General features: G+C 36.7%; 1 protein-coding gene and 1 pseudogene across 4 annotated transcripts in view; one reads left to right on the top strand and one right to left on the bottom strand.

The window, feature by feature from the left end:
* HS2ST1 (heparan sulfate 2-O-sulfotransferase 1) overlaps positions 1–24,699 on the top strand; it is a 171,514-nt gene that overhangs the window by 42,932 nt on the left and 103,883 nt on the right. The window contains exon 2 of one of the 4 annotated variants that reach the window (XM_073896377.1): positions 2,314–2,488. The exons of the other annotated variants lie outside the window; for them this stretch is intronic. Coding sequence (XP_073752478.1) covers positions 2,464–2,488 — 25 coding nt within the window. The 5' untranslated portion in view covers positions 2,314–2,463. The remainder of the gene's footprint in view (positions 1–2,313; positions 2,489–24,699) is intronic. 4 annotated transcript variants of the gene reach the window in all.
* Positions 12,117–12,642, bottom strand: LOC112824266 (protein FAM107B pseudogene; annotated as a pseudogene).

The raw sequence follows: 24,699 nt of genomic DNA, 5'->3' as shown, positions 1-24,699 counted from the left end.
TAATTTCAGACTTAACAGAAAGGTTGCAAAAATAGGACAGAGTTTCTCTATATCCCTTACCAGCTTCATCTAATGTTAACGTCTTGCATAACCACTGGACAGTTATTATAACTAGGAAATTAACATTAGTACAATACTATTAAGTAAACTGTAGGCCTTATTTGAATTTTACCTGTTTTTCCACAAATGCTCTTTTTCTGGTCAGGATCCAATCCAGGATCCACATTGGATTTAGTTGTTATTTCATTTTTATTCTTCTGTAGTTTGTAATTGTTCCTCAGACTTTGTCTTTCATGACCTCAGTTTAGTTGTTAAGTATTTTCTCATGATTATATTGCCGGATCACTGAGCACTAAGGTCAAGAAAGAATTCCTGGGGTGCCTAGGTGGCTCAGTCAGTTAAGTGTCCAACTCTTGATTTTGGCTCAGGTCATCTTCTCAGAGTCATGAGCTTGAGCCCCGATTTGGGCTCTGTGCTCAGCACAGAGTCTGCTTGTCCCTCTCCCTCTGCTCCTTTCTCTTTCTCTCAAATAAATAAATAAAAATCTTAAAAAAAAAAAAGGAAAGAAAAAATTGTTGATGTTTTTTCATGGCGCAACTTAGTAAGTTTATTCAAGTAGCACGGGGACAAACCCTGTGGGCAGGAAGAGCTGTACTTTTGCTGTATGAAGCCAGTGGTTTTATGCTTAGTGCTCAAGGGGGAGGGCATGTGCGGGGAGTATTAGATCATAAATGTTTTCTTCAAATTTCTACTCATAAAACTGCTTTCCTAAGATTTCTCTGATGCTTATCATTCAGCTTGATTCTAACTATTGGTGAGAGACATATCACTCACGAGACCCTTTAAGAATATAGAAAGCAGCACTTAATTTGATTCTCATAGAAACTATGCAGGCTATAGGTCAGCCTTCTGGGTTAAAGGTGAACGTTTTTCTGCTTCTTTCCCTCATCAGTTAGACTAAAGCTATACAGGTTTGACAAAAATATCACAGAAATGATATGGGTTCATGAAGTCAGTATGTTTTATTTACTGGTGATGTTGATTTTGTTCATTTGGTTAAGGTGGTTTCTGCTGGTTTCTTCACTATAAAGCTATCTTTCCATTTGTAGTTAATAAATTTCTTGGGGGATACTCTGAGACTTTGCAAATAACAGTCAAGGACCCTTTATCTTTCTTTTTTCCCTTTCCCGAGACCTGATTTATCATTTAAAATGGATCTTTTTTTCCTTGGGTCCCACCCAGTGCAGGTCAGTTTCCTTAAATTCACTTCTTTTTTCGAAGGGTCAGGTATACAAAATGCTAGGAATGTAAAAATGAACAAGACCCAAATCCTGTAGTATCATTTAACAGTATGCTTTGGCATCAGAGGGACCTGATTTCAGATCCTCATTTTGAATCTTGGAGTTGTGTGAAATTGTGAAATTTGCTTAACCTCACTGAGCCAAACATTAATCTCACAAAATTATTAATGAGGAATAAATATGAAATTCTAGAAAAGGCAGAACTAATTTGTAATGATAGTACCTCATTAGATGCCTGGGGCCAAGTATGGGAAGTTGAGTTCAAAGGGGACTGAGGAAGCTTTTTGAGATGAAGGAAATTCCTAAATCCTAATTATTTTTCCAAAACTCATCATACTGTACATTTGAAATTAGCATATTTTATTGTATGTAAATTATGTCAATGAAGTTAATTTAAAAACCGAAGTTCTTTTTGAACATGGTTTTCCATTTAACGATGCAAGATATGATTACTTGGAATCCATAAAAGTCTTTGGTTTTCAAAATCATCTAGCTCTCACCTAGTTCAGAGGAGCCTTGTGACACCTTTGGCATTTGTAGAGCAATCTAAGAGTTCATTCAGGTCTGTAGTCTTTATATTTTAGTATGTCTTGGGTCTAAGACTCTTACGTTCACTCTTTCTTAAGTGGATTCCACACCCTTAGGATCTTTGGTATGCTTAGAATCCAGAGCCTTTAGTCTTCTTAGAACTTTTTAAATTAATTATCTAGGAGGGGTTTGGGTTAATTATCCAGGAGGTCAAGTTGCCTAAAATCAACTTCTTGAGACACTTTGAGTACAGAATTTTGTCTTTCCTTTGCAACTCCAGAACTCGCTGGGCCCTGATGAGCCCCTAGAAGTTCTTACTTGGTGATCTGTAGTTTTTAAGATTGATTTTGTCAGTGTACCCATGTATGTATAGACATATGAGCCTTACATTTAATTTATTCTTAGAGTGCTTAAGGACTTTGGTAGAGAAATAATTTTTATATGTTTATTTTACATTTTTTAAAGATTTATTTATCTGTTTTAGAGAGTGTGTGCATGCGCAAGTGGGGAAAGGGACGGGGGGGGGGGTAGGAGAGAGAGAATTTCAAGCTGACTCCCCACTGAGTGCAGAGCCCAACGCAGGGCTCAGTCTCAAGACCCTGAGATCATGACCTGAGCTGAAATCCTGAGTCTGATGCTTAACCAACTGAGCCACCCAGGTACCCCTTATATGTGTACTTTAAAATCTTGTTCCTTTCTGTGTAATTTAAGAGTCATATTCTATAGAAAGTAGATCAGTATTTTATAATTCTGGCTTATTTTGATGTTAGGCAAAGGAAGCAGTGCAGTTGGGATTTGTAGTGCTCAAAATGCTAATTGGGAGCATATCAAATGCTGTTTAATTTTGTTTTACTCTGAAGTAAATTCACTTGGTAGTTCTCCCCCTAGGAGGATCAAAGGCTGAGAGAATAAGTACAAACAATGACATATAGTTTTTTAGATAAATATATTTAAATAGAAATTCTGAATCTACAGAGAAGCTACTAAATGATAGACTGTGTAAAGGCAAGGGCAGAGCTTTTGACTCATGTAGTTGGTGCTTAATATAATTTTGTAGTGATATCAAGATGACTTTGAACTGTGCTGGATAAAATACAATTACATGTTGTATTTACAATGGAAGTAAAAAATCAGGATTGGATTTTTACCTCAAATTTAGGTTCATTTTAAGGTACTGTATATTTTATACCTTCTGCCAAATATTATGTTGCTTTAAATGTAACTGATGGCATTTATTAATCTTTATAGATTATATTATTTTATATATATGTTATATTCTACTAGCTATTTCTATAGGCTATACATTTTGACAAATACTTTGGAAGATTTAAATAGCTCTCATGAGATCCAGCTTTACAACCCCAAACTTAAAAGAAACCACAGCAAATGTGTATTTGGGATGTTTATTTGTCCTCATTCTCTAGAATAAAACCAAAGTACACTTTCATTAAACACATGATTAAGATTAATCTCAAATGCTGCAATTTAGGTATCTATAGCTGAAACATAGTTTGGAATGATACATTTTAAGCTTCTGTATCTGTTCAGTAGCGGATACTGTTACACATCCTAAGTTGGAAACTCTCATGGTAATAGATTTTGATTGAGAACTTGTCAGTCACTGTAGCAGCTGCTTTAGATTGCATTTATATTTAAATAGGAGAAAGTGATCTGTTGAGAATTTTAAAAGTTGTTGCCATGGCAAAGTAACTTGCTATCTCATCTTTTATCTTTGCCATTGAAGTGATCTATCTGGCTGCTTATTCCCATGAGTAGGAAGGATGAACTGTTCTTTTAGAAAGCTTTCATTGGGACAATGCTGAATGCTTCCTAATGGGATGTAAGTTAGACTAAAGCTTAATAAAACTATTGGCTTTGGTTAGATATAATTAGAATGGATTCTTCTCAATTAAAAACAGGCAAGATAAAGCTAGACATATTTAAAGAAGAAAAATATAAGCCTAATATAATATTACTTTTGACTAATTCAATGAAACATATCCAAATTGTATGTTATGAAAGGGTTTACTTTTGAGTATTATTTCCAGTCCATGAGACAAGTGCAAAATTGATCTTTTTTTAATAAAATTGTATATCCATATTTTTAAAAGAAAGTAACATGTCCCAGCACCTCTTGCTCTGCATAGCCCCTCATTTTTCCACTTGTTCTTTTGAAAACCATGGCATTATAATCTGGTTGGTATAAGTGATTTTTGAAGACTAACTGAATATTTTGTTTTACATTACCTTATATATGGGAAGAATAGTAGTTCAACTCTGACCAGACTAATAATTATCTTTGTAATGGATATTAACCCCCAACTAAAAATCTAGAATTTTTCTTTATGCATTTTTTGTCATCAGACAATGTAGAAATACTGGAGAGAATCTTCTCACTCCATTGTGTGTATCTCAGTAAGTCACAATCTTTTATTTGGGAGAGAGGCCTTTATTGGTAAATGACTATTTCTATTTGCATTACCCTCAACTTCTGTGATTTTGGTTCTTAATATACACACTGAGTTATGTGCAGTGTCTCAGTGTATTGTAAGGCTAACAAACATGTCTTTGATTAATTTGATGTATTTTGCATCATATCGGCTTGGCAGCTTTAAGACACATTACATATTTGTAATGTCATGTCCTGAGATAATGCAGCTATTGTGATATTTACTGAGACAGAATTAGGATCCTTTGGTCATTTGAACATGTGAAAGACCATCTAATAAAATACTAAAAGTTTTGTATTTAAATGAGGATGCCACTTAAACTTAACCTTTCAAATAGGAAAGGCTTTTTAATCTGAAGCACAAAAGAAAGGAAGACAGTGTCACCAATTTGTTTGAGTTTTGTTTCTCTGTTCTTTTGGCTATTTGGTAATGTTTTTAAGGCTAAGTACTTGAGGGAACGAATATAATAGCTGAAGGCAACACTGTTGTTTCTGCTTTTGAGACGTGGAAATATAGAGATGGGCATCACGGAAATTTAAAAGTAAAAAGAAAAGTTCAGAGCATTGTTTTGTGTGTTGTTCATACACATATAAAATTTAATAAAAATGTAGGAGAACTCTTAAGTATTTTTAAATTTTTAGAGAATTTTAAGAATTTATCAACTATTAATGTACCTTGCCTGTTTTAGTCAATAAATAATATTGGGCAATGTCAAAAGGTGGCACAAATTCAAATGTCTCTGTCCTAGAGAAGTTTTACTCTAAAAGGTAGGAATATGTAATATTAAAAGGCAGTTTTCTATCCTGTTTTTAAGGTGTAGAATATCAATTTTAAATTCCTTGAGAAGTGTTTTTTTTTTTTTTAAAGATTTTGTTTATTTGACAGCGAGAAAAAGCACAAGCAGGGGGAGCAGCAGAGGGAGAGGGAGAAACAGGCAGACAGGCTCCCTAGTGAGCAGGGAGCTTGATGCGGGGCTCAATCCCAGGACCCCGGGATCATGACCTGAGCTGAAGGCAGACGCTTATTAACCAATTGAGCCACCCAGGTGCCCCGAGAAATGTTCTTTTTCTTTTACCCTGTATTCATATAGCCAAGGGGTCAGACTTAATATTTAAATAATAGCATCTAAATCATCAGATGATATTATAGTTGAATGTTTAATAAATCTCTGGTTGTATAATTTGGCATATTGCAGAAGATCTGAACATTGAGAATATGTGATTCATCATAATTACACTCCTAACTGAACAATTATACATGCATAATAATAGAGATGGAATTATTTATGATTGAGAATATAGTATGTCGATGATGGTAAAATGGGTATTGAAGTATATCTTCATTCCTTTTGACCGTGTTACCTAAAAGTTGAAATCTTTTACTTGAAAAACATTGATTTCCTGGCTTGGCTGGTTGGTTTGTTTTACCATGAATTTTTATCTTTATTAGTTTCTGTATTTTATTTTTTGTTGTGATGAAATATATTTATAACATAAAAGTTTACCATTTTAACCATTTTTAAGTGTATACTTAAGTGACATTAAGTACATTCACATTGTGTGCAACCGTTACCACTGCTATTGCCAGAACGTTTTCATCGTCCCAAACTGAAACTCTATTTCCCCCTCCCTCCAGTCCCTGGTAACCACTGTTCTAGTTTTTATCTCTGTGAATTTGACTATTTCAGGTATCTCATTTAAATGGAATCATGCAGTATTTGCCTTTTTATGCTTAACTTCACTTAACATACTGTCTTCAAGGTTCATACTTATGTATCAGAATTTCATTGCTTTTTAAGGCTAAATAATACTCCACTGTATGTATATACTGCATTTTGTTTATCCATTCATCAATGGACACTTGGATTGCTTCCACCTTTTGGGTATTGTAAATACTGCTGCTATGAACATGGTGTACACATATATCTGTTGGATTACCTGCTTTCCCTTCTTTTGGGTATATACCCATCAGTGGGATTGCTGGATCGTATTGTAATTCTGTGTGTAACTTTTGAGAAATAGCCATACCATTTTTTCACAGCAGCTGCACCATTTTACTTCCCACTAGCAATGCACAAAGGTTGCAGTTTTTCTATATCCTGCTAATACCTGCTGTTTTCTGGTTTTTTGTTTTGTGTTTTGTTTCATAGTAGCCATCCTAATGGGTGTGAAGTGTATCCTTATTTGTTTTTATTTCTACTTAGGATTATCCCTCTCTTCACTGGATTTATTATGTTTTCCTTAGAAAATTTTGATCAATATAAAAGATTACTACACTGCATAAGCTGTTGCCTTAAGGGCAAAGAATTATTTCACAGTACGAGAATGGCTAAATACATTGATTTACTCATTCAAAAATATGTATCAAACACCTACTTCATGCCTGGCACTGTACTAAGCAGTGAGTATGCAGTGATGAATAAGAAAATCAGAGCCCCTAACCTGAGGTAACTTGTGATTCAACGGGAGAGACAGACAATAAAACTAATGAACACAAAAGTAAAATATAATAACTGTTATGGAATTTGTTTATAAAACATTGTGGCTTCAAAGACAATATATACAATATTCAGGGTAAATGGTTAACATATTAAAGCATACATATTACAGCATTTTATGTTGTATATATTCCAATTACAACCTCATTTTTAAAAATGCTTTTGAAAAGACACTTTTAGATAATATCAAAAAATGATAATAGTGGTTCTAGGATGATTAGTCGCTTCATTTTTTTTTCTAAATTTCCTGAAATTTCTACAGTGTGCACCTATTATTACTTTAGAAATTACAAATAATTACATATCCAATAAAGGAAAGGAATTTAGGGATGCTGTTTAATTCTACTTTTTCTTATGTTGCTCAGTATTAACATTTTGTCTACCTTGGATTTATGCCAAGTAAATCCAGAATTTATTGTGATCAAAGAAGAATGTTAATTTTAGCTAGGAAGGTAGTTTTTAGTTTTGGTCAATTTCTGTCCAGCAGGATCCGAATATTCTAGCATAAATAAGGAGTATTACTTAAAAAAACACCTTAATTTTTTATTAAGGGGAACTTACCATTTTAATCAAGAAGAAAAGAAAAAGTGGAAAATTCACTATAGTCCATTCTTTCTGGCTGAAAGAAATATGCACTGGTAATATATAAGACCATAAAATATTACTGAATTTTGAATAACCTTGTTATTCTAAATTGATGTTACATTCTGATTTGAAGAGTACCTCTCAGCATAGCAAGTACAGTAGATTACCTAGTAATAGAATAATGTTTCAGAAAGGGGCTCTGGGGAGGAAGCAGTGTGTTGCTATGGCAGAGGAGCGGGGATGGAAGCTATGGCAGGGACTGAAGCTCCGGATGCCTTTGAAGGAAGAAAGCAAGAGAGCAGTCAGTCAGCCTTGACCCTTGCCTTCTCACTTCCTTTTACCCTGGACTCTGGCCTTCTCACTGTTGAAGACCACCCGTGCTAGAGAACTTTTTAGCGAACCCTTCCTCTCACCTTTTCCTGACCAGTACAGAAAATAAAGAAATTTCAGCTGAGTAATAGCCACTTACTAGACGCCTGATATTTACCAGGCCTTCCAGAGCATGCAGTGTCTCTAACCCTGTAAAAGTAGATATTGTAGAAGAGAAAGTTGGGGCCTAGCAATGTTACTCACCTTTTCCAAAGTCACAAGTTAATATTGTATGTTTCAGGTTTATAAAAACAGTAACTTAAACTAGATAAAATGTCCAATAAGGCCTAGAAATGGATGTATTCGTAGATTTCTGATGTCTGATTCAAAATTCCTAGCTATATATTGTAGCTGCCTAGTTTACATGATATCTAGCTTTGAATTCATTTTGTCATCTCAGCTCTCTAGGAAGAAGTTTTTCTCAAAAGTCATTGTCCCCTGTTGTCATTCCCACCCCCCCCCCCCCCCCCCCCCCCGCCTTGAAATTAGAGAAATGGAGGTAAGGTGATTAATTAGGATTTGAAAAGGAAGGAAAATGAGAGATTTAAGATATACTCAGCTTAATCCTATATTCTTAAGGGATTTTCAAAGCTTCATTTGCAGTTAAATGTTTAAAAGAAGTAAATTATGCAGTATCTTAGAGATAACAGTTTAATATAGTTGAATACAATAAACTATTAAGTATCCTGTTAACATTTGCAAGAAATTACAAGATGTATAAATCTCCCTCAATTCCCTAGATGTTGATATCATTTATTCTGTTTTATTCCTTAGTCACTGATCTTCATTAATTACTGGGTAAAAATATTTTAGCTATGTTTTTTTGTATGGAGATACTTATTGAATGGTTATTGACAAAAAGGGATAGAGACTCTTGTGTCTTAGTTTTGTTCATTAATTAATACTGTAAATTGGCATTCTGGTTTATAAATCAGGGTCCTTTTTAATGTGAATTAGTTCCTCAAAGTTACTTATGAATCTGTATAATGCCAGTTCTTGGCTAATTTTAAGCCAATTTGTTTTGATCCAGTGTTCTTTAGGTAAAGGTGTTGGAAGTTGTTAATTTAAACCTATTCTATAGTTTGGTTTCTGGAATTTGTGGTCAAACAGTTTTTAAAAGTATACACCTTTTTAGCAGTATGATCCCATTTCTAATCTTGATATACATCTACAGTTGATTTTTTAAAAGTGTTTGAGATTAAATTTCCTCCAAAAGAAAAAAATCCTACATTGTTTACTTGACAAAATCTCTGACAGCCTAAATCTTGTTAGTTTAGGGAGATTTTAAAAAGAACATATTTTCAAAGGCCAGAGTTTCTAAATCTTTTGCGATATTTTACTGCATGCTTGTCCTCCTTACTTCTACCTTAATTCATAATACTAATAATTTTTTTAAACATCCCTTGCCACACATAATGACACATTGTTTTTTCTTGTGATAACTTGTAATCTGTTTTAGCAACTTTCAAATATAAAAAATGGTATTACTGTATCCACATGCTGTACATTACATATCCAGGGCTTATTTATTTTATAACTGCAAGTATGTACCTTTAGACTACCTTTACCCATTTTGCTTACCTCCACCTAATAATTTTGATCTCCAGCAACCATACAGAGGAAATCAAATCAACCGTTTCTGTTAACCTAGAAGGTAGGAATTGGCACCTGGTTTTTAGAAGGTAACACAGATTATTTTCCTTTTATAAAATCCTCTTAGGTTTATGGACTTTGCATGTCTATGGTATGTTAAAGTATTCATTATGTTTTTTTTTTTTCATGGTCCAGGCGTGTGGTGATTTTTATTAAGAATAACTTTGGTTCTAAGAATTCCACCCTCAATTCTGTAATACTTTCCATTAAAAACAATTATACAAGAGCAAATACAAAAAATATTAAATAATGAAAACAAATCCATTAAGGCTCCCTTTATATATACACTATATACACTCAAACAAGTCAGGATTTTTCAGAGTAGAAGAATAAAGTCAACCGTTTGTTGTAGCTTAGAAAGCAACACTACTTTACTACCAGGAGACTATAAAACACTGAACTAATTTAAGAAAACCACAGAGTGGAAAAATGGAGCCATTCTTGTCAAAAAGTGGCTCAAAGCACAAAACTGCTTGGACGTTCGTTGAGTCCTAGGAGTTTGGACTGTACAGTATTAATGTGTGGAGGGGAGACGGGCGCCCTTTGAAACTCAGGCTTGTGAGCCGAGCTGATCTGACAACTTTAGAGAGCTTCTCTACCTGTACATTCCACCGTTTGGTCATAAGACATCACTTCACACTATTTACAAGTCTTTTGGCCAGACTTTGTACTACTAACTACACGTCATTGTGCAGACTGGTGAGTGCGATTGGGAGGGAAATGCTTCTGTTATTTTTCTTCCCAGTGAAGAATGAATTCTAGGTAAGTTCTAGGAACAGAATCAGTCCTGCTAACACGGGCCTGTTAGGGCCCTTGAGAATTTTATCAAGTGGCAGAATTGCTTCAAGGGCACAGGACTTAAGATCCAACATCCAGTTAGGTGAGAAGCTATGAGCCAGTCATGAATCTTCATTTTGCAAATTTCATCATCAGCCCATATACACAAAAAAAGCACTCCAATCAATGTGTGATCAGAAAGGTACTTCCAAGATGATCATTTAACATACTTCTCTCAAAAGCTAGAAGGATGGGAAAAAAACAGTTACCACTCCATCCTTCAAAAGCAAACTATTATAGAGCAGCATTTTATAAGCATCTCATATTTTATTCATTAATACTTATGAGAAATCACCCATTTTAGGTGTAACCGACATGTCCTCTGACTAGCAGTATATTGTCATCGTGTTTACCTTTATCTTGTTCACATGAGGATTGAATATGAGCCTGTCAACTATGAAAACATAAAGCATTCCCATAGAAAGCTAATTTCTACTATGCTTATTAGAATTAAAAGCTTGGGATTCAGTTTTCTATGAGCCTTTACAGGAAGTTTAAGAAGACTCTTCACTGTAGAAATGACTGGTTGAATCATCTTGATGGAGAACATACTGAATCCACATAAATTCTTCCAGATCACCCCAAGGAGAATATACCCCTGCCCGTACCAGCAGTAATCAAATGCATTTTGCATCAGGATTTTGCTGCTCGACTGGGACTTCACTTTGGGGAGCAAGCTGGCTAGTGTGTGGAAGCTGGGCAGTCGCTCCCTTCACCTTGGTGCTTCCTGAGATGCTGTACAGTAGTCATCACCTCCAACAGAGCGGGGGAACAGTCTTTCTTCACAAGAAAAAAAAGCGAAGCAGTATGTATGTGATCCTTCATCTGAAATTTTCGAAACTTGGATTCTAATGATAATCAGAATGTACAAATACTACCAACCTTCCAGCTAGGCCTCCTGGAGACCAACCTACGTTTGTTTCACATTAAAATACCCAAAAAACTCCTTCTTGTTCTTTGGAAGAGTTTGGGAACATTCCCCAGACTGCTCTCAAAGATTTGCACCCTCTACTTTTGACACTGAAGTTGGGTAATATGGACTAGTTTTTCTTCTCCAAAGGACTGGGAGACTGTTTCATATAAAAGGATTAGCTCAGCAAGAAATTCAAAAACCAAACAAAATTCTAACAGTTATCAAAGCAATAGGTGGATTTGTATGATGTGCCTTCTCCGAACTGGAATGTCACCATAGCACATTCTAATATCAGAGAACCAAAAGGAATTAAAATAAGATCAAGATGAACATTTATGTGTTTATCTTTTACATGTATTTTTTTCCATATTTTTAAACCTCACCCTATTTCTGAATCTTAATATCAAAAGAGGTAACAGCTATGTTCAACATTAACGCTCTTGGGTGTCAGTATAACAGGTGAAAGTAAAATGAAACAAGAAAATTCTAGATTCTCAAAAAGGATTTTATAAAAACTGGATGTAAGAGGTCAAACATTGTCCTGTGTGATCTAAATTATCTAATAGATAACTAAAGGAAGAAACAAAACATTTTCTTTAGATTTTAGAAGAAAAAAGGTTCTGTGCCCCATTAAACTTGGACTGGAAGAAAAGCCAAGTAGTGCAACTCTCTAGAATTTATTCCGGTGTCGTCTTTCTTTTTTTGCTGTTGTGGGTTTTTTTTTTTTTTTTTAAGTCTTTGAACACAGGTTCATTTATCCCAACTTAAGTGCTGTTCAACGTCCTTCCTTTGGCAAATAGGAATTGCAGCTGTCACAGATCATTTATCCACCCATATTGTAGGAAAACCAAAACCAAATCCTTTTTAAAGTAACAGTTCTCTGCTGGCTGGGGTTCTCTCCAGGGGCTTTGGCCCTGAGATTAAGCGTTGGTTGAGGAGTGGCCTGCCCTCAGCTTCCCCACGTGGTGGGCTGGGCATGCGGTCTCTGTCGCCAAGGCCTACAACTCCTGCACTTGGGCCACTTCTTGGCCTGTTCTGAGATTGCCTTTAACCTTCACAAACTCTGGGGCATTTTCTTGTTCTTCTTGCAATTTCTGTTTCTCAAGTTCAAGCTGCTCCAGCTTCTGCTGCCGTTTTAATAGTTTTGTTTCCAAATCAGATTTCTTTTGTGCTTCTTCTTCTTTCTGCTTTATTACTTGATCTCGTTTTCTCTTTTCCAACACTTTTTGCAATTCTGGCTTGTTCTGAGGGGCAAGACCCCTTTTTTGATTCATGAGAAGTTCTCTTTGAAGATCCTGATGGTTGTGGGAAGATTTGACAGGATTGACTAGTTTCTGAGGCCTAATTCAGGATTGTCATCTTCTATGTAGTCTGGCTCAGCCATGATGTTTCTTGGGATGAGATACGAGTCCTTAAGGTCAGTATCCTCAGATGGGGCGTCTCGGCGCGCTCACAAAGGCGCTCGGCTCCCTCCCCGGCGTTCGCTCCGGGCTGCCCAGGCGGCGCCCAGCGGCCGGCTGCTGAGGGCAGCGCGAGGTGGCGCAGGCAGCGGCTCTGACAGCAGCGGCGGCCCGTCCAGCGCAGGGCGGCTCTTTCCAAGGTATTCATTATGTTTGTAATGCATTAATGAGTTTGGCTTTATTGCTTCAAAAACTGAAAAAGCCTCCCAGATTTTCAGAATAGCCCTAATTTCATACAATTAAGGATTATTTTGTCTGTTGCATTTGGTAAATAGTGTTTTACTTCTAAAGTTATTAAAAGTGATTAAGTATGTGATCTAAGGTTTGTATCATGTAGTGAGTTTTTAAAATAACTTTTTGTATAAATATTTATATATATAAATCCACAAAGTAAAAACCCTTTCCTGGCCCGTGTTTGTTACAGTTACCTTGGCTAGTACTTTGTCAACTAGTTCCACTAGGTTGGTATCTTACTGCTAAACAATGGTTCCAGCCTGAGTACCCTATTACCCAGCCAGTCTTTTGATTCTCTTGCCTATGGTAGGTATGATAAAGGGGAATTAAGGTGGCAGATGAAATTAAGGTTGGTATCAGCTGACTTTAAAGATTGTCCTGGATTGTCCAGCTGTACCCAGTGTAAACACAAGGATCCTTAAATGTGGAAGAGGGAAGGAGTGTCAATGTCAGAATGATGCCATCTGAGAAAGATTTGACCGGGGTTGCTGGCTGTGAAGATGAAAGGGGGATGAGCCAGGGAATGAGGGTTCTGGAAAGTGGAAAAGGCAAGGAAACAGATTCTCCCCTAGAGGCCCGTTGACCCCCTTGAGTTTTGCCTAGTGAGATCCATTTGGGACTTAGCTCCAGAATTTTAAGATAATAAATTTGTGTTGTTTTGAGCCACTAAATTTATGGTATTTTTTTATGGCATCCATAGAAAGAATACACTACCTAACTCCCATGACCTTTGCTTTTTGTTAGTCACTCTAGGCCTAGACGATGCTCCCTAATCGGCCCGGGGGGGGGGGGGCTTTTCCCCCTGAAGACTTCGGAGCTACAGTCCCTAGGCTCTCCTTCTTTATCAGGGTTGGGTTTGACAGGATACTTAGTCACAGATAAAGAATGTGGTGTAGCTACGTTTTTCTTTTAAAAGGTTTTGTAACCTGGGTGATTGTTGGGAGGGCTAGAGGGACAGGTTGAGCTTCCGGGAAGGGCTCTCAAAACTACTGCAAAAATAAAGTAAGTTGCTACTCCCTCTGTTTTGCTCTGGAAGCCACTGAATCTGGGCGCCACTACCACAGCTGCTTGCTCCAGGTCGTTTTGCCTGGCCGTGACCTAAATCTTACTGTGATCCACAGTGCCATAAACTATCTGCCCCTACCATTACCTTTCTGACCGAATCTCCTGTTCCTTTATCCCCATTCACTTTGGTTTAGGAACATTGTCTTCTTGCTGTTTCTAGACTATATCGTGCTTTTGCTACAGGGCATTTGCATTTGCTTTCACTCTTCTTTCCACCTGGCACCCTTGTCTCTGATATCGGCGTGATTGATTTCCTCACCTTTAGCTTTTCCCTTAAATAACACTATTGACCTTCCCTACCTATCCTGCTTAAAATTATAGTTCTAACCCATCTCAGTCTCTTAGCTTTATTTTTCTCCTTACTGTTTATCACCTTTTAATATGCTATGTAATCTACTCATTTGGTTCTTTAAAAAATTATGTTTCATTCCACTAGAGTAATTATTTTTCTTTGTTGATAAATCTCTTGTACCTGTAACAGTGCCAAAATATTATGGGTTCTTAATAAATATTTCTTGAAGAAGTAAATACACATTTCTGAAAGTGCTTTTGGTTTTTCATTATATATTTTTCAATCTCTTGAGATTTTTTGATTCTAAATAAGACTTTAATTGAATGTGGCTTTATCATTTAATCTGCAGATTAAGTGATTATTGTGAAATTTAAATACCTTACCAGAGTGTTCTGGTAATTCAGAGGAATTACTTTTAATTTCATTCCACTGCTCTATTTACTGCCGTGTGCATGTGTCATGCACATCTAAATCTTTAACAGCCTGGGATCACTTCTCAGTCTTTCCTCACAGCTCTTCACTAGTATTATATAAATTCTAGTGTTCATCTGTGGTAGAACTAAGAAACTTTTTACTAACATGAGTTATCCAAAAATAATATGGTAGAGCATTTGAACATAAATTTCAAAAGGCATCTTTATTTTTTGATTGTGCAGAGAGATCACTATTATTAGATACATATATTTTTTAAGAAATGTTTGCTTGCCCTGGAGGAAAAAATAGACAATACCGATACTCATTTCCAATTGGACATATGAAGTAAACTCACTGTTCATTCAAAGAGTGGTTATCCGAATTATAGATGTGTTTTAACAGAACCTCTCATTTCTATTACCTGTCTTTATATGTTCTTTAAGATTTTAGAGGTTAGCAGTGAATGATAGTAAAGGTTGACTCATTCTCACCACTTCTTAGCAACTGAAGAAAAGTCTTTGATTGCTAAGTTAGAAGGTAACAATCGGAATTAGAGGGTTTTGTTTATCTGTATTTTAATTTTTCAATTATACCCTATTATGGATAACTGAGTAGGTTGCAAGAAATCCGTATTATGCTCTCTCTTTAGCTATGTATTAAAATTCTCTCAATTCTTTGCCCTTTATATGTTCTCTAGTAGGAGGAACACTGCTTTTTGCTATTTGTTTTGGTAAGTGTTGCTTGCCCGGTAAGTGATCTTGATCTGTATAAACCAGAGGAATTAATGATAAGGAGCAGGTTTATTTCAGATTTCCCTAAACCATCCACATGGGTCAAATAATTAAGCATTCAACATGAAAAGCTATTTATTTTCAAAACTAGTCAAAAGAGGAAAGAGCACCAACTATTCTTCCCTTGTTTCTATCAGTTTTCAAGGTTAGAAAATATCCACCTCAAGATTATTACTGTTAATAGATGTGACTGATGGTGGATACATTGTCAAGAAAGCTTGCACCATGATTTGACTGTATCAAGGCCCCTGTGAGGGATTGTGGTGGATCTCAGGCATTACTCATACAATAAATGTTCAAAATTAATAGACCTACTTCACATTACTTGCAGTCCATACTCTGACCATGCTCTCCTTACTTTATTTTCCCAGATAGCCTCAAACAGAATTCTGAGAAATTCCATAGTACAGCTGTTGTTATTTTTTAAGAACACATGTTGTTTATACTTAACTTCTAAGTGTACCTGTTGGCATCTATATATATTCTTTCCTCTTCTCTTCTGAGACCATAAAGGTCATTCTTACTCCCTGGAGTATTTTCATGCTACTCAGAATACTCTTCTACTTAAGTCTTAAGATTGTGCTTAAGAGTAATTGCACATCTCTGCTGCATAGTAACAACCCTTTTGCTCAACGTATAAGTTGAAGTTACCCTTAGCCAAGCACACACACCTTCTTCCTTTATATTTATAGCATTATTCCTCCCCGTTTGCTAATTTCCACCATTTCCGTTTTTGTTTTTTGAGTCTGTGGCCACTGGGTTGCCATCCTCCTGTCTCCCTTTACAATTCAAGTTTCCAGGGTGAGAGACTCCCTTCTCCAGCTGATCTAAATAAGAGTTGCTGGTCTCTCTCACTTCTGCTTCATTTGCAGTGGGGATGAAGGTCTGGGTGAAGATCAGAGGCTGGCTGTTTGTCCTTCTGAGGTCACATCAAGAAGATGGAAATAAGATTAAAAAAAAATAGTCTCCTAAATCTTCTAATGATGTGATTAGAAGGAAGGTGATGAGGATGGTGGCAGGGTTGGTAAGAGACATCACTGTTACTATTGTTGAGGACTTTTTCCTGCCTTACTCCTGTGGGAAGAGGAAACTGCAGGTCACAATATGACATTGCAGAACACAAATGCCGGCGAAAGAGATTTCAACAAGTGTTTAGACTTCGCTCTCCTCTCTGTATTGTATTTCCTCTCTAGTATCTCTGTTGCCTACATCTCCGGGGTGTTCATTTCCTCTAGTAGGAGCCTCCCTCTCCTTTTTTTTTTTTTTCTTTTAAGCACTCCTGAAGCCTTCTTTTCAAGAAATACAGTTCATTTTGCTACTCCTTTGATTTTTTTTTTCCATCTCTTTTTGCTTTTATCTCTGAATGTGTTTTCCCCTCCGATCTCTTCATCCTGGTCTACCTAGATACGCATTATTCTTTATTTTTTATTTTGTTCTTTAAGTCAGTTAATAGATGGATCCCAATTCTCTTGGGGTGAGGTATTCAGAAGGACATGAGCCCATTGTCTTAAAGACACTTGCAGTTTAATTTATATTACAAATATATTTTACCTTTTGTTTACACTAAGAAATGTAAGGAAATAGTAGAATATAACATAACCTCTATTTTCCACATTTTTCAAGATTTTGGCTCTTAGTATATAGTGTGCCTACCTTTGCCATTGAAGCTGTATTTATGCCTGTCAGATAAAAAAAAAGCTCTGTGTATATGCATGTCAGGTAAAAACCATGGGGATAGTTTTTTTTAATTGGGTGAACAACTTATTTTGAAAAGAGCTTGTATGTGGAATAAAACATGCTTATGGGTAAATCCCAGTAATGCCACTTCCTCTGACAAGAAACGTGTCCAAGGCTCTATTTTCTCATTTGCCAAATGGAAATGATAAGACCTGTCTCAGGGAGCTGTTTTATGGATTAAATGAGAAAATCTATGAAAATGTCCAGCATAGTTTGGCCCTGTGATACCCATATTAATGTATTATAGGCTAGGAAAAATAATTTTCCCTATATCCATGGCAGTTCTCAGTTGAGGCCCCTGTAAGAAAAGATGGATTAACAAGAGAAAAACAAGTTTATTCACATGTATGCCTCATGTATATGTAAGAGATACCCAGGGAAAAAGAAGTTAACTCCTGAAGTGGTTTAGACTTAGTTACCATCTTAATAGGGGAAAGGGCATGGAGGCATTTTAGGGGAGAGTAAAGGGTTTTTAGGAAAGGTAAGTGGGTCCTTACAGAATAGATGTGAAGTATGATAACTTGTGACAAAGTTTGTCAGGGTGTGGTGTTGGCTTCTAGTCTCCTCCCCTGTGATAGGAGTCAGTGCTCTGGTTGATGCAGCTGTGGAAGGGATTTGTGACAGTGCAGTTCCTTTTAGAGGATCTGTCTTTAGGCAGATAAAGCTTCTCCCTGCATTTGCTGTTTCTCAAGTTCTTACAGCTCAAAGTAATCAGTAACCAAGGCATATATTAGGGTGGCATGTCCTGAGGTTCTAGTCTTATTTTGTGGTGGCATATTCTGCTAACCTTCAGTATCAAGAAGGTAAAGTACATCCAAAACACTCTAAGAAGGAAGATTTTAGTAATCAAAATTATTAAATATTCTTTGAGTCTCAAGGAGATTAGATTTCAGTTACCTGGAGAACTATTCCTTTTGAGTAACTAATACTCTGAAAGTTGGAGTTTTGTAATACTTTAATTTTCTTTTTTTTTTTTTTAAAGATTTTATTTATTTGAGAGAGAATGAGAGATAGAGAGCACGAGAGGGAAGACGGTCAGAGGGAGAAGCAGACTCCCTGCTCAGCAGGGAGCCCGATGTGGGACTCGATCCCGGGACTCCAGGATCATGACCTGAGCCAAAGGCAGTCGCTTGACCAACTGAGCCACCCAGGCGCCCTGTAATACTTTAATTTTCTGTTTCTTTATATGTACTGGCTTTCATTTCAAAAGCTTTTGAATCCTCTGTGGTAAAAAGTCCTGTTGATAATTTGTGCAACCATACTTAGAAATCCAAAACCTCATAAGGGCATTATGGGGAGGTGGTGCCCCTAAATCTACACGTGCTTTTCTGGTACTTAGATCAAAATTGTTTTCTCTTTACAAAAATACAGCAGTATTTTTTTGTCTCCTGTGTTCATGTCTGCAAGCACATGCTATTTTGAAGTTTTGTTGTCTTGGGGCGCCTGGGTGGCTCAGTTGGTTAAGCGGCTGCTTTTGGCTCAGGTCATAATCTTGGGGTCCTGGGATCGAGCCCCTTGTCAGGCTCCCTGCTTGGCGGGGAGTCTGCTTCTCCCTCTCCCTTTGCCTCTCCCCCTGATTGTGCTCTCTCTCCCCCTCCTTCTCAACTAAATAAAGTCTATAATAAAATTTTGTCATTATTTCTAGATAATTTAAAAGCTGATTACATACTATACAACTATATTGATACTGTTTATAAATGTAATGTTTTAAGAAGTATGTTAAAGAGGGACCTTAGTCCCATTTCTGTATGAATTATATATAAATTATCATTGCACATTTACATTAATTAACATTTGTCAAATTACACCGAGAGGGAAAACTTAATATAATCATTTCATAATCATATAATCTATTCGGTATGATTGCACTCTCTCGATGAGATTTGATAAACTGATGTTTGTATAGATACAAACTAATGTTCCACAGAATATGCAGTTTAATACATTTTGCTTTTTTTTTTTTAAGATTTTATTTATTCATTTGAGACACAGAGATAGAGCACAAGCAGGGGGAGAGGCAGAGGAAGAGGGAGAAGCAGGCTCCCCGCTGAGCCAGGAGCCCGATGTGGGGCTCGATCCCAGGACCTTGGAATCATGACCTGAGCCGAAGGCAGACACTTAACCATCTGAGCCACCCAGGCGCCCCTACATTTTGCTTTTCAGTGCTCTTCAGTGAGTGTATTTATGTGGTGTGTAGAGAAGTTGGATGGGGTACTTGTTTTCTCTTAATTATGGACAGCAAAATTATTTTGTTACAGCTTACTAGGTCTCATAGTGAAAACAGCTCCAACTTGACTGTTGGCTAATTCTAAAATACAAAAATATTTGTGGTAACAGCTGTAATGTGAGACTGAAATTAAAAAAAAAATTTTTTTTTTAAAGATTTTATTTATTTGACACAGAGCACAAGCAGGGGGAGCGGCAGGCAGAGGGAAAAGGAGAAGCAGGCCCCCCCCCGGAGCAGGGAGCCCGATGCAGGGTTCCATCCCAGGACCCTGGGATTATGACCTGAGCCAAAGGCAATTGCTTAACCAACTGAGCCACCCAGGCGCTCCTGAGATTGAAATTTTTAACACAAAGATGCCCTCCCTGCTGTAGAAGATTCAATTTCTTTTAAAAAAATTGGTAATAGTGGTGGTTTCAGAAGGAGTGTGAGAATGTCCTGGAATCTTTGGGAGATGTGAGACTTTGTAGGGGGATTGCAGTGGTTGAACCTAATGCTGGATAAGTGAAGCTAATGCTTTAGCCTCTTTTATTCCAAAATGGAAGCTGTATTGTTTCTTGCAGAATTAGTAGACTAAAAATGCATGCTTTATTGTCTAACACTCTAATTTACAGTATCTTGCCCATGGACCTTCAGTGAAGTTTTCTGGGGTTCTGTTAACTGAATAAAGGTACTTTAGAATAGGAATGTGAATATTACAAATTTCTAGTTGTTCTTTTCCGTTGACAAAACTTTTTTTGTAGCATTAATTATACTAACTCAGAATAGAGAATAAGGTTGGTTACTGTTTAAAATATTTTTAACATAAAAGGTACTAAATATGTTAAATATTAAAAATTCTCAGGGGCACTTGGGTGGCTGAATTTGTTAAACATCCCACTCCTGATTTCGGCTCAGGTGGCTCAGGTGGCTCAGGTCATACATGCGTTGTGCTCAGTGGGGGTCTGCTTGGGATTTTCTTTCCCTCTTGCTCTGCCCCCTCCCCCGCTCCCCATTCACACATGCTTGCATTCTCTCTCTCTCTCTCTCTCAAATAAATCTTTAAAAAAAATTAGGAAGTTTCAACTTAGGAAGTTTTTCTCCCTTACTTAACTCTCATTGTTATGCTTTGAGATGAAAGAGTCCAAACCTGTATGGTTATTTAACTGTTGGATTTCTTGTTTTTCAATTGGGAAATTAAAGGAAACATTTACAGTTCATTTTGTAATTGACCTCTTTGTTTTCAGAAGTATATATTTAAGTGTAAAAATTTAAATCTGTTGCATACCATTTACCCTAAGCATTCACATCTCTGTGTAAAACTAGCTACTGGTAATGCATGTATGATTACCTTAGTATTTAAGAGTTCTGATGAGTATTAATCTGTTTACCAGGATATGATCCACAGTCATTTTCACAGTCTCATACTTGAAAGCTCTTAAAAACACCAACATTATATTTTTCTTCTTTTTTTTATTAGCAGTTCCTTGGCAACATAGAGATGTGATGAAGAGTTAGAAAGAAGGGATTAGATTTGGTCACTTGGGACTGGGCTGTTAGAAACTGGAGTTTTATCTAAAGAGAGAAATGAAATGAAAGATGTTCTCTACCCTGTTCGTCCCCCCCCCCCCCGGTCTCCCTTGGCCTTACTACTTTATTTGGAAATTTCAAATTTGTAACCCAGTTTATTGTTTTAGTATATTCCTTTAATATGTATTGGACAACTATACCATGTCAGTAACTGTGCTAGGTAAATTCTGGGGATATTTGCTATACAGGATATATGGTAGACTTCCTGTTTCACTGGAGCTTATGTTGTATTCAGGGATAGCAAAAAAATAAACAAATAATTTCATAAACCAATAAATGCTATGAAGGAAACAATAGAGGATAGAGTGATAGTGATTGGGGGAGCTATTTAAATTCAGTGCTCATGGAAGGCCTCTCTGAAAGGGTGATAATTAAGATGATGAGAGAGTACCAGTGGGTCTGGTTTCTTAAAATGGTAAGCTAAATTATTCAGATCAGCTTTTTCACTGAGAGTAAATATACTGGATAAAATATATTTTTAAATGCTTTAAAAATACTGAAGCTCTGAAAAAAATAGCCACTTTTTACATAACAGCCTGTAACCAGATAGGAATATTTGAATGCTGAGCAGAATAGAGAATTAAATGGAAAGATATTTTTAAAAGAAATAACTGGTAAATATGGCCACCAACTGCCTTTCATACATATTTGTGTTGCAGATACATGTAGCCCAGCTTGGCTGGAGGTGGTCTAATCTGGTAGTGTCTCACAAAAGCGAATGTAAACTTCTATAGATGAATCATATTATCTTACAATGAACTCTTACAATACACTTTTGAGTGGGTAGTCAAAGATCAAAAGGCGATTGAACTAATCAGAACCAGCAGGAATAAACAGAATCAAAACTGCATATACTTCAGATACTGAAATTATTAGATGCAGATTTAAAATAACTACTGGGGCACCTGGGTGGCCCAGTTGGTTGAGCGTTTGACTTGTGATTTCAGCTCAGGATGTGATCTCATGGGTCATGGGCTCCGTGGGGTATCTGCATGAAGAGTCTGTCCCTCTGCCCCTCCCCCTCTTTCTCTCTTATAAATAAATAAATCTTTAAAAAAAATAACTGTGCTTACAAATTGAGACGCACATGAAAATATCTGTAAGGAAACCATAAAAAGCAACATAGATTTGAAAAGAAACCAGACTTAGAAATGAAAAACACAGTAAGTAGGTGAGCCCTCCGGTTCAGGCTGTGTTGGTTAGTTTATATCTGATGAAGGCTCCTACTGAAAGCAATTATAACAGTTGGGCCATGTATGTAAAACAACTAGTTGAAGGCCTTGGAGAACAACCAGTGTAAGCTTAACTTGAGGGAATATGTTTCTTCAGAAAAGGAAAGCTTGTGAATGATCTCCATATTTATTCTGGTTTTTCCCTTGAGGAAATTTTCCATTTCTCAATGCCCGATAGAGCTCAGACAGAAAGCATTTTTACTGGGTGAAGGGTCCAAAGAAATGGAACTGAGTCCAAATCCCTGAGACAAGAAAGCTGTAGGGAAATGAATATTCTGCATATAATATCTGCATGTAAACTCTTCCTCAAGTGTGGCAGTTTAATAACTACCAGGCCCAGAGCAGGACTTTGAAAACCCATCAGACAATACTGACTTTGAGGATAAAGAGTTGAGGAGAAATTTCAGCAACGCTGGGGATAGAGATTAGGGTCAAGTCCATGAGAACTAGTAAGTGGCACACTTAAGCCATTATCTAAAAAATATCCACCTGCAGGGATATATTCACCTTTGTATAGTCACTTTGTTTTTAAGAGCTAAAGATGAAAGAGAATCTCTTTAAAGAAATATAATAGGCCAGACATTGTGATCTTTTGTCTTATAAAATAGAGAAGAGTTAGGCTATGTCCCAAATGTAAATATTGCTGTAAAACAGGTTAAAATATGAAATTAATACATCTTTGGGTCATAACTGCTCATTATCTGAAAAAGCAGTATATGATTCTAACTAACTTTTCATTTGCTGTACCTGATTGTTAAAGGAGGTAAGTACTTAGAGGTCATGGATATCCTTGTGTTGGTCTATATGTAATTCTTTAAGTCATTTTTTAATTTGCTTTTATTTTGCTAAAAGTTTTCAATTTGTCTTTGCTCTCATATACAGCTGACTTTTAGGTGGTTACGGAAATTTGATGTAAGCAGTAAAATGTCCTCAGCATTGACCAGCACACTTAATGCGTGACCAAATGCATTCAGCATCCACAGGAACATACAGCACTGAGGAGCATGTTTTTTTTACAGGCCAGTGAATTTTCTATAGAGCTATTGCTGAGAATTATTTTTAAAGTACCTTCTCAAATATGCTTGTCTAAGTCAGTAAGTCTAGTGCACTAGAAAGTTTTCGAGCAATACATGAAGAAAAGCACTAAACAAATTGTTCTCTCAAGTGACATAATGTCTCTATTTACTTAATGTTCACAGTAGTTATACTACAAAAGTACAAAAGTCATTCCTGTTTTCTCCTTAATGGGAATTATTAATTTGTTGTTTTTTTTTTTTTAAGATTGATTTTGTTAGGTCTTGAGGAGGTCTTCAGTTTTCTTGTTTCTTTTCCTATACATGTGTGCATGTACATACACACAACACAGCTTTTTAAAAAGTGTTCTTTTGATCACAATGTATGTTTGTTGTTGCCATGTGTCAAGCATCTTCAATTGAACTTTTCAGTAAAGTTCACAGTTGTGTGAGATATTGTTACTTCTTTCCCAAAATCTAATCTTATGGCCCATTTTTAGAAATTCATCTAAAACCTTGCTACTCAAACTTTGGTCCTTGGAATGAAATTTTATGGCCATCACCAGGGAGCTTATTAGAAACACAGAATCTTGGGTCACATTCCAGATTTATTGAATCATAATCTGCATTTTATTATATTTATTTATTTAAAGATTTTATTTATTTGACAGCATGGGGAGGCAGTGCGGGGAGGAGCAGAGGGACAGGAAGAAGTAAGTTCCCTGCTGAGGAGGGAGCCCGATGATGCTGATGCAGGGCTTGATCCCAGGACTCTTGAGATCCTGGGACTGAGCCACCCAGGTGTCCCAATCTGCATTTTAATATACTCCAGTGATTTTTATACACATTAAAGTTTGAGGAGCACTGATCTAACGGCCTGTTTCCTAGCGTTTGTATTAAATCTATCTAACCCTTAAAGGTAAAGGGCCTTGTACTTTAAAAAATATTCAAAGCACAAAGATCAGCATTATTTATTTATTTATTTATTTATTTATAAAGATTTTTATTTTTATTTGAGAGAATGAGAGACAGAGAGTATGAGGGGGAGGAGGGTCAGAGGGAGAAGCAGACTCCCTGCTGAGCAGGGAGCCTGATGTGGGACTCTATCCCAGGACTCCAGGATCATGACCTGAGCTGAAGGCAGCCGCCTAACCAACTGAGCCACCCAGTTGCCCAAGATCAACATTTTTTAAAAGCTTTCAAGGAATATCTCAGTGGCTGATGTAATCTGTACTTTTTTTTTTTTTAAGATTTTATTTATTCATGAGAGACAGAGAGAGAGGCAGAGGGAGAAGCAGGCTTCCCGCTGAGCAGGGAGCCTGATGCGGGGCTCTGTCCCAGGACTCTGGGATCATGACCTGAACCGAAGGCAGACGCCCAGCCATCTGAGCCACCCAGGCGTCCTCTAATCTGTACTTTTAAGAAAATAATATTTATTTTGTTCCTAGTGGTTTTACTTTGCTTTTTGTTATATCCCCTTCCTTTCTTCTTGCTAATTTAATTCAGTCACATCTTTAGTTCTCAGGTCTTTGCTG

Source organism: Callorhinus ursinus, unplaced genomic scaffold, assembly GCF_003265705.2.
Source record: "Callorhinus ursinus isolate GAN/ISIS: 27379988/994484 unplaced genomic scaffold, GSC_fseal_2.0 scaffold9, whole genome shotgun sequence".
NCBI lineage: Eukaryota > Metazoa > Chordata > Mammalia > Carnivora > Otariidae > Callorhinus > Callorhinus ursinus.
The sequence above is the reverse complement of the archived record's forward strand: the minus strand, read 5'-3'. Positions and strand labels throughout refer to the sequence as shown.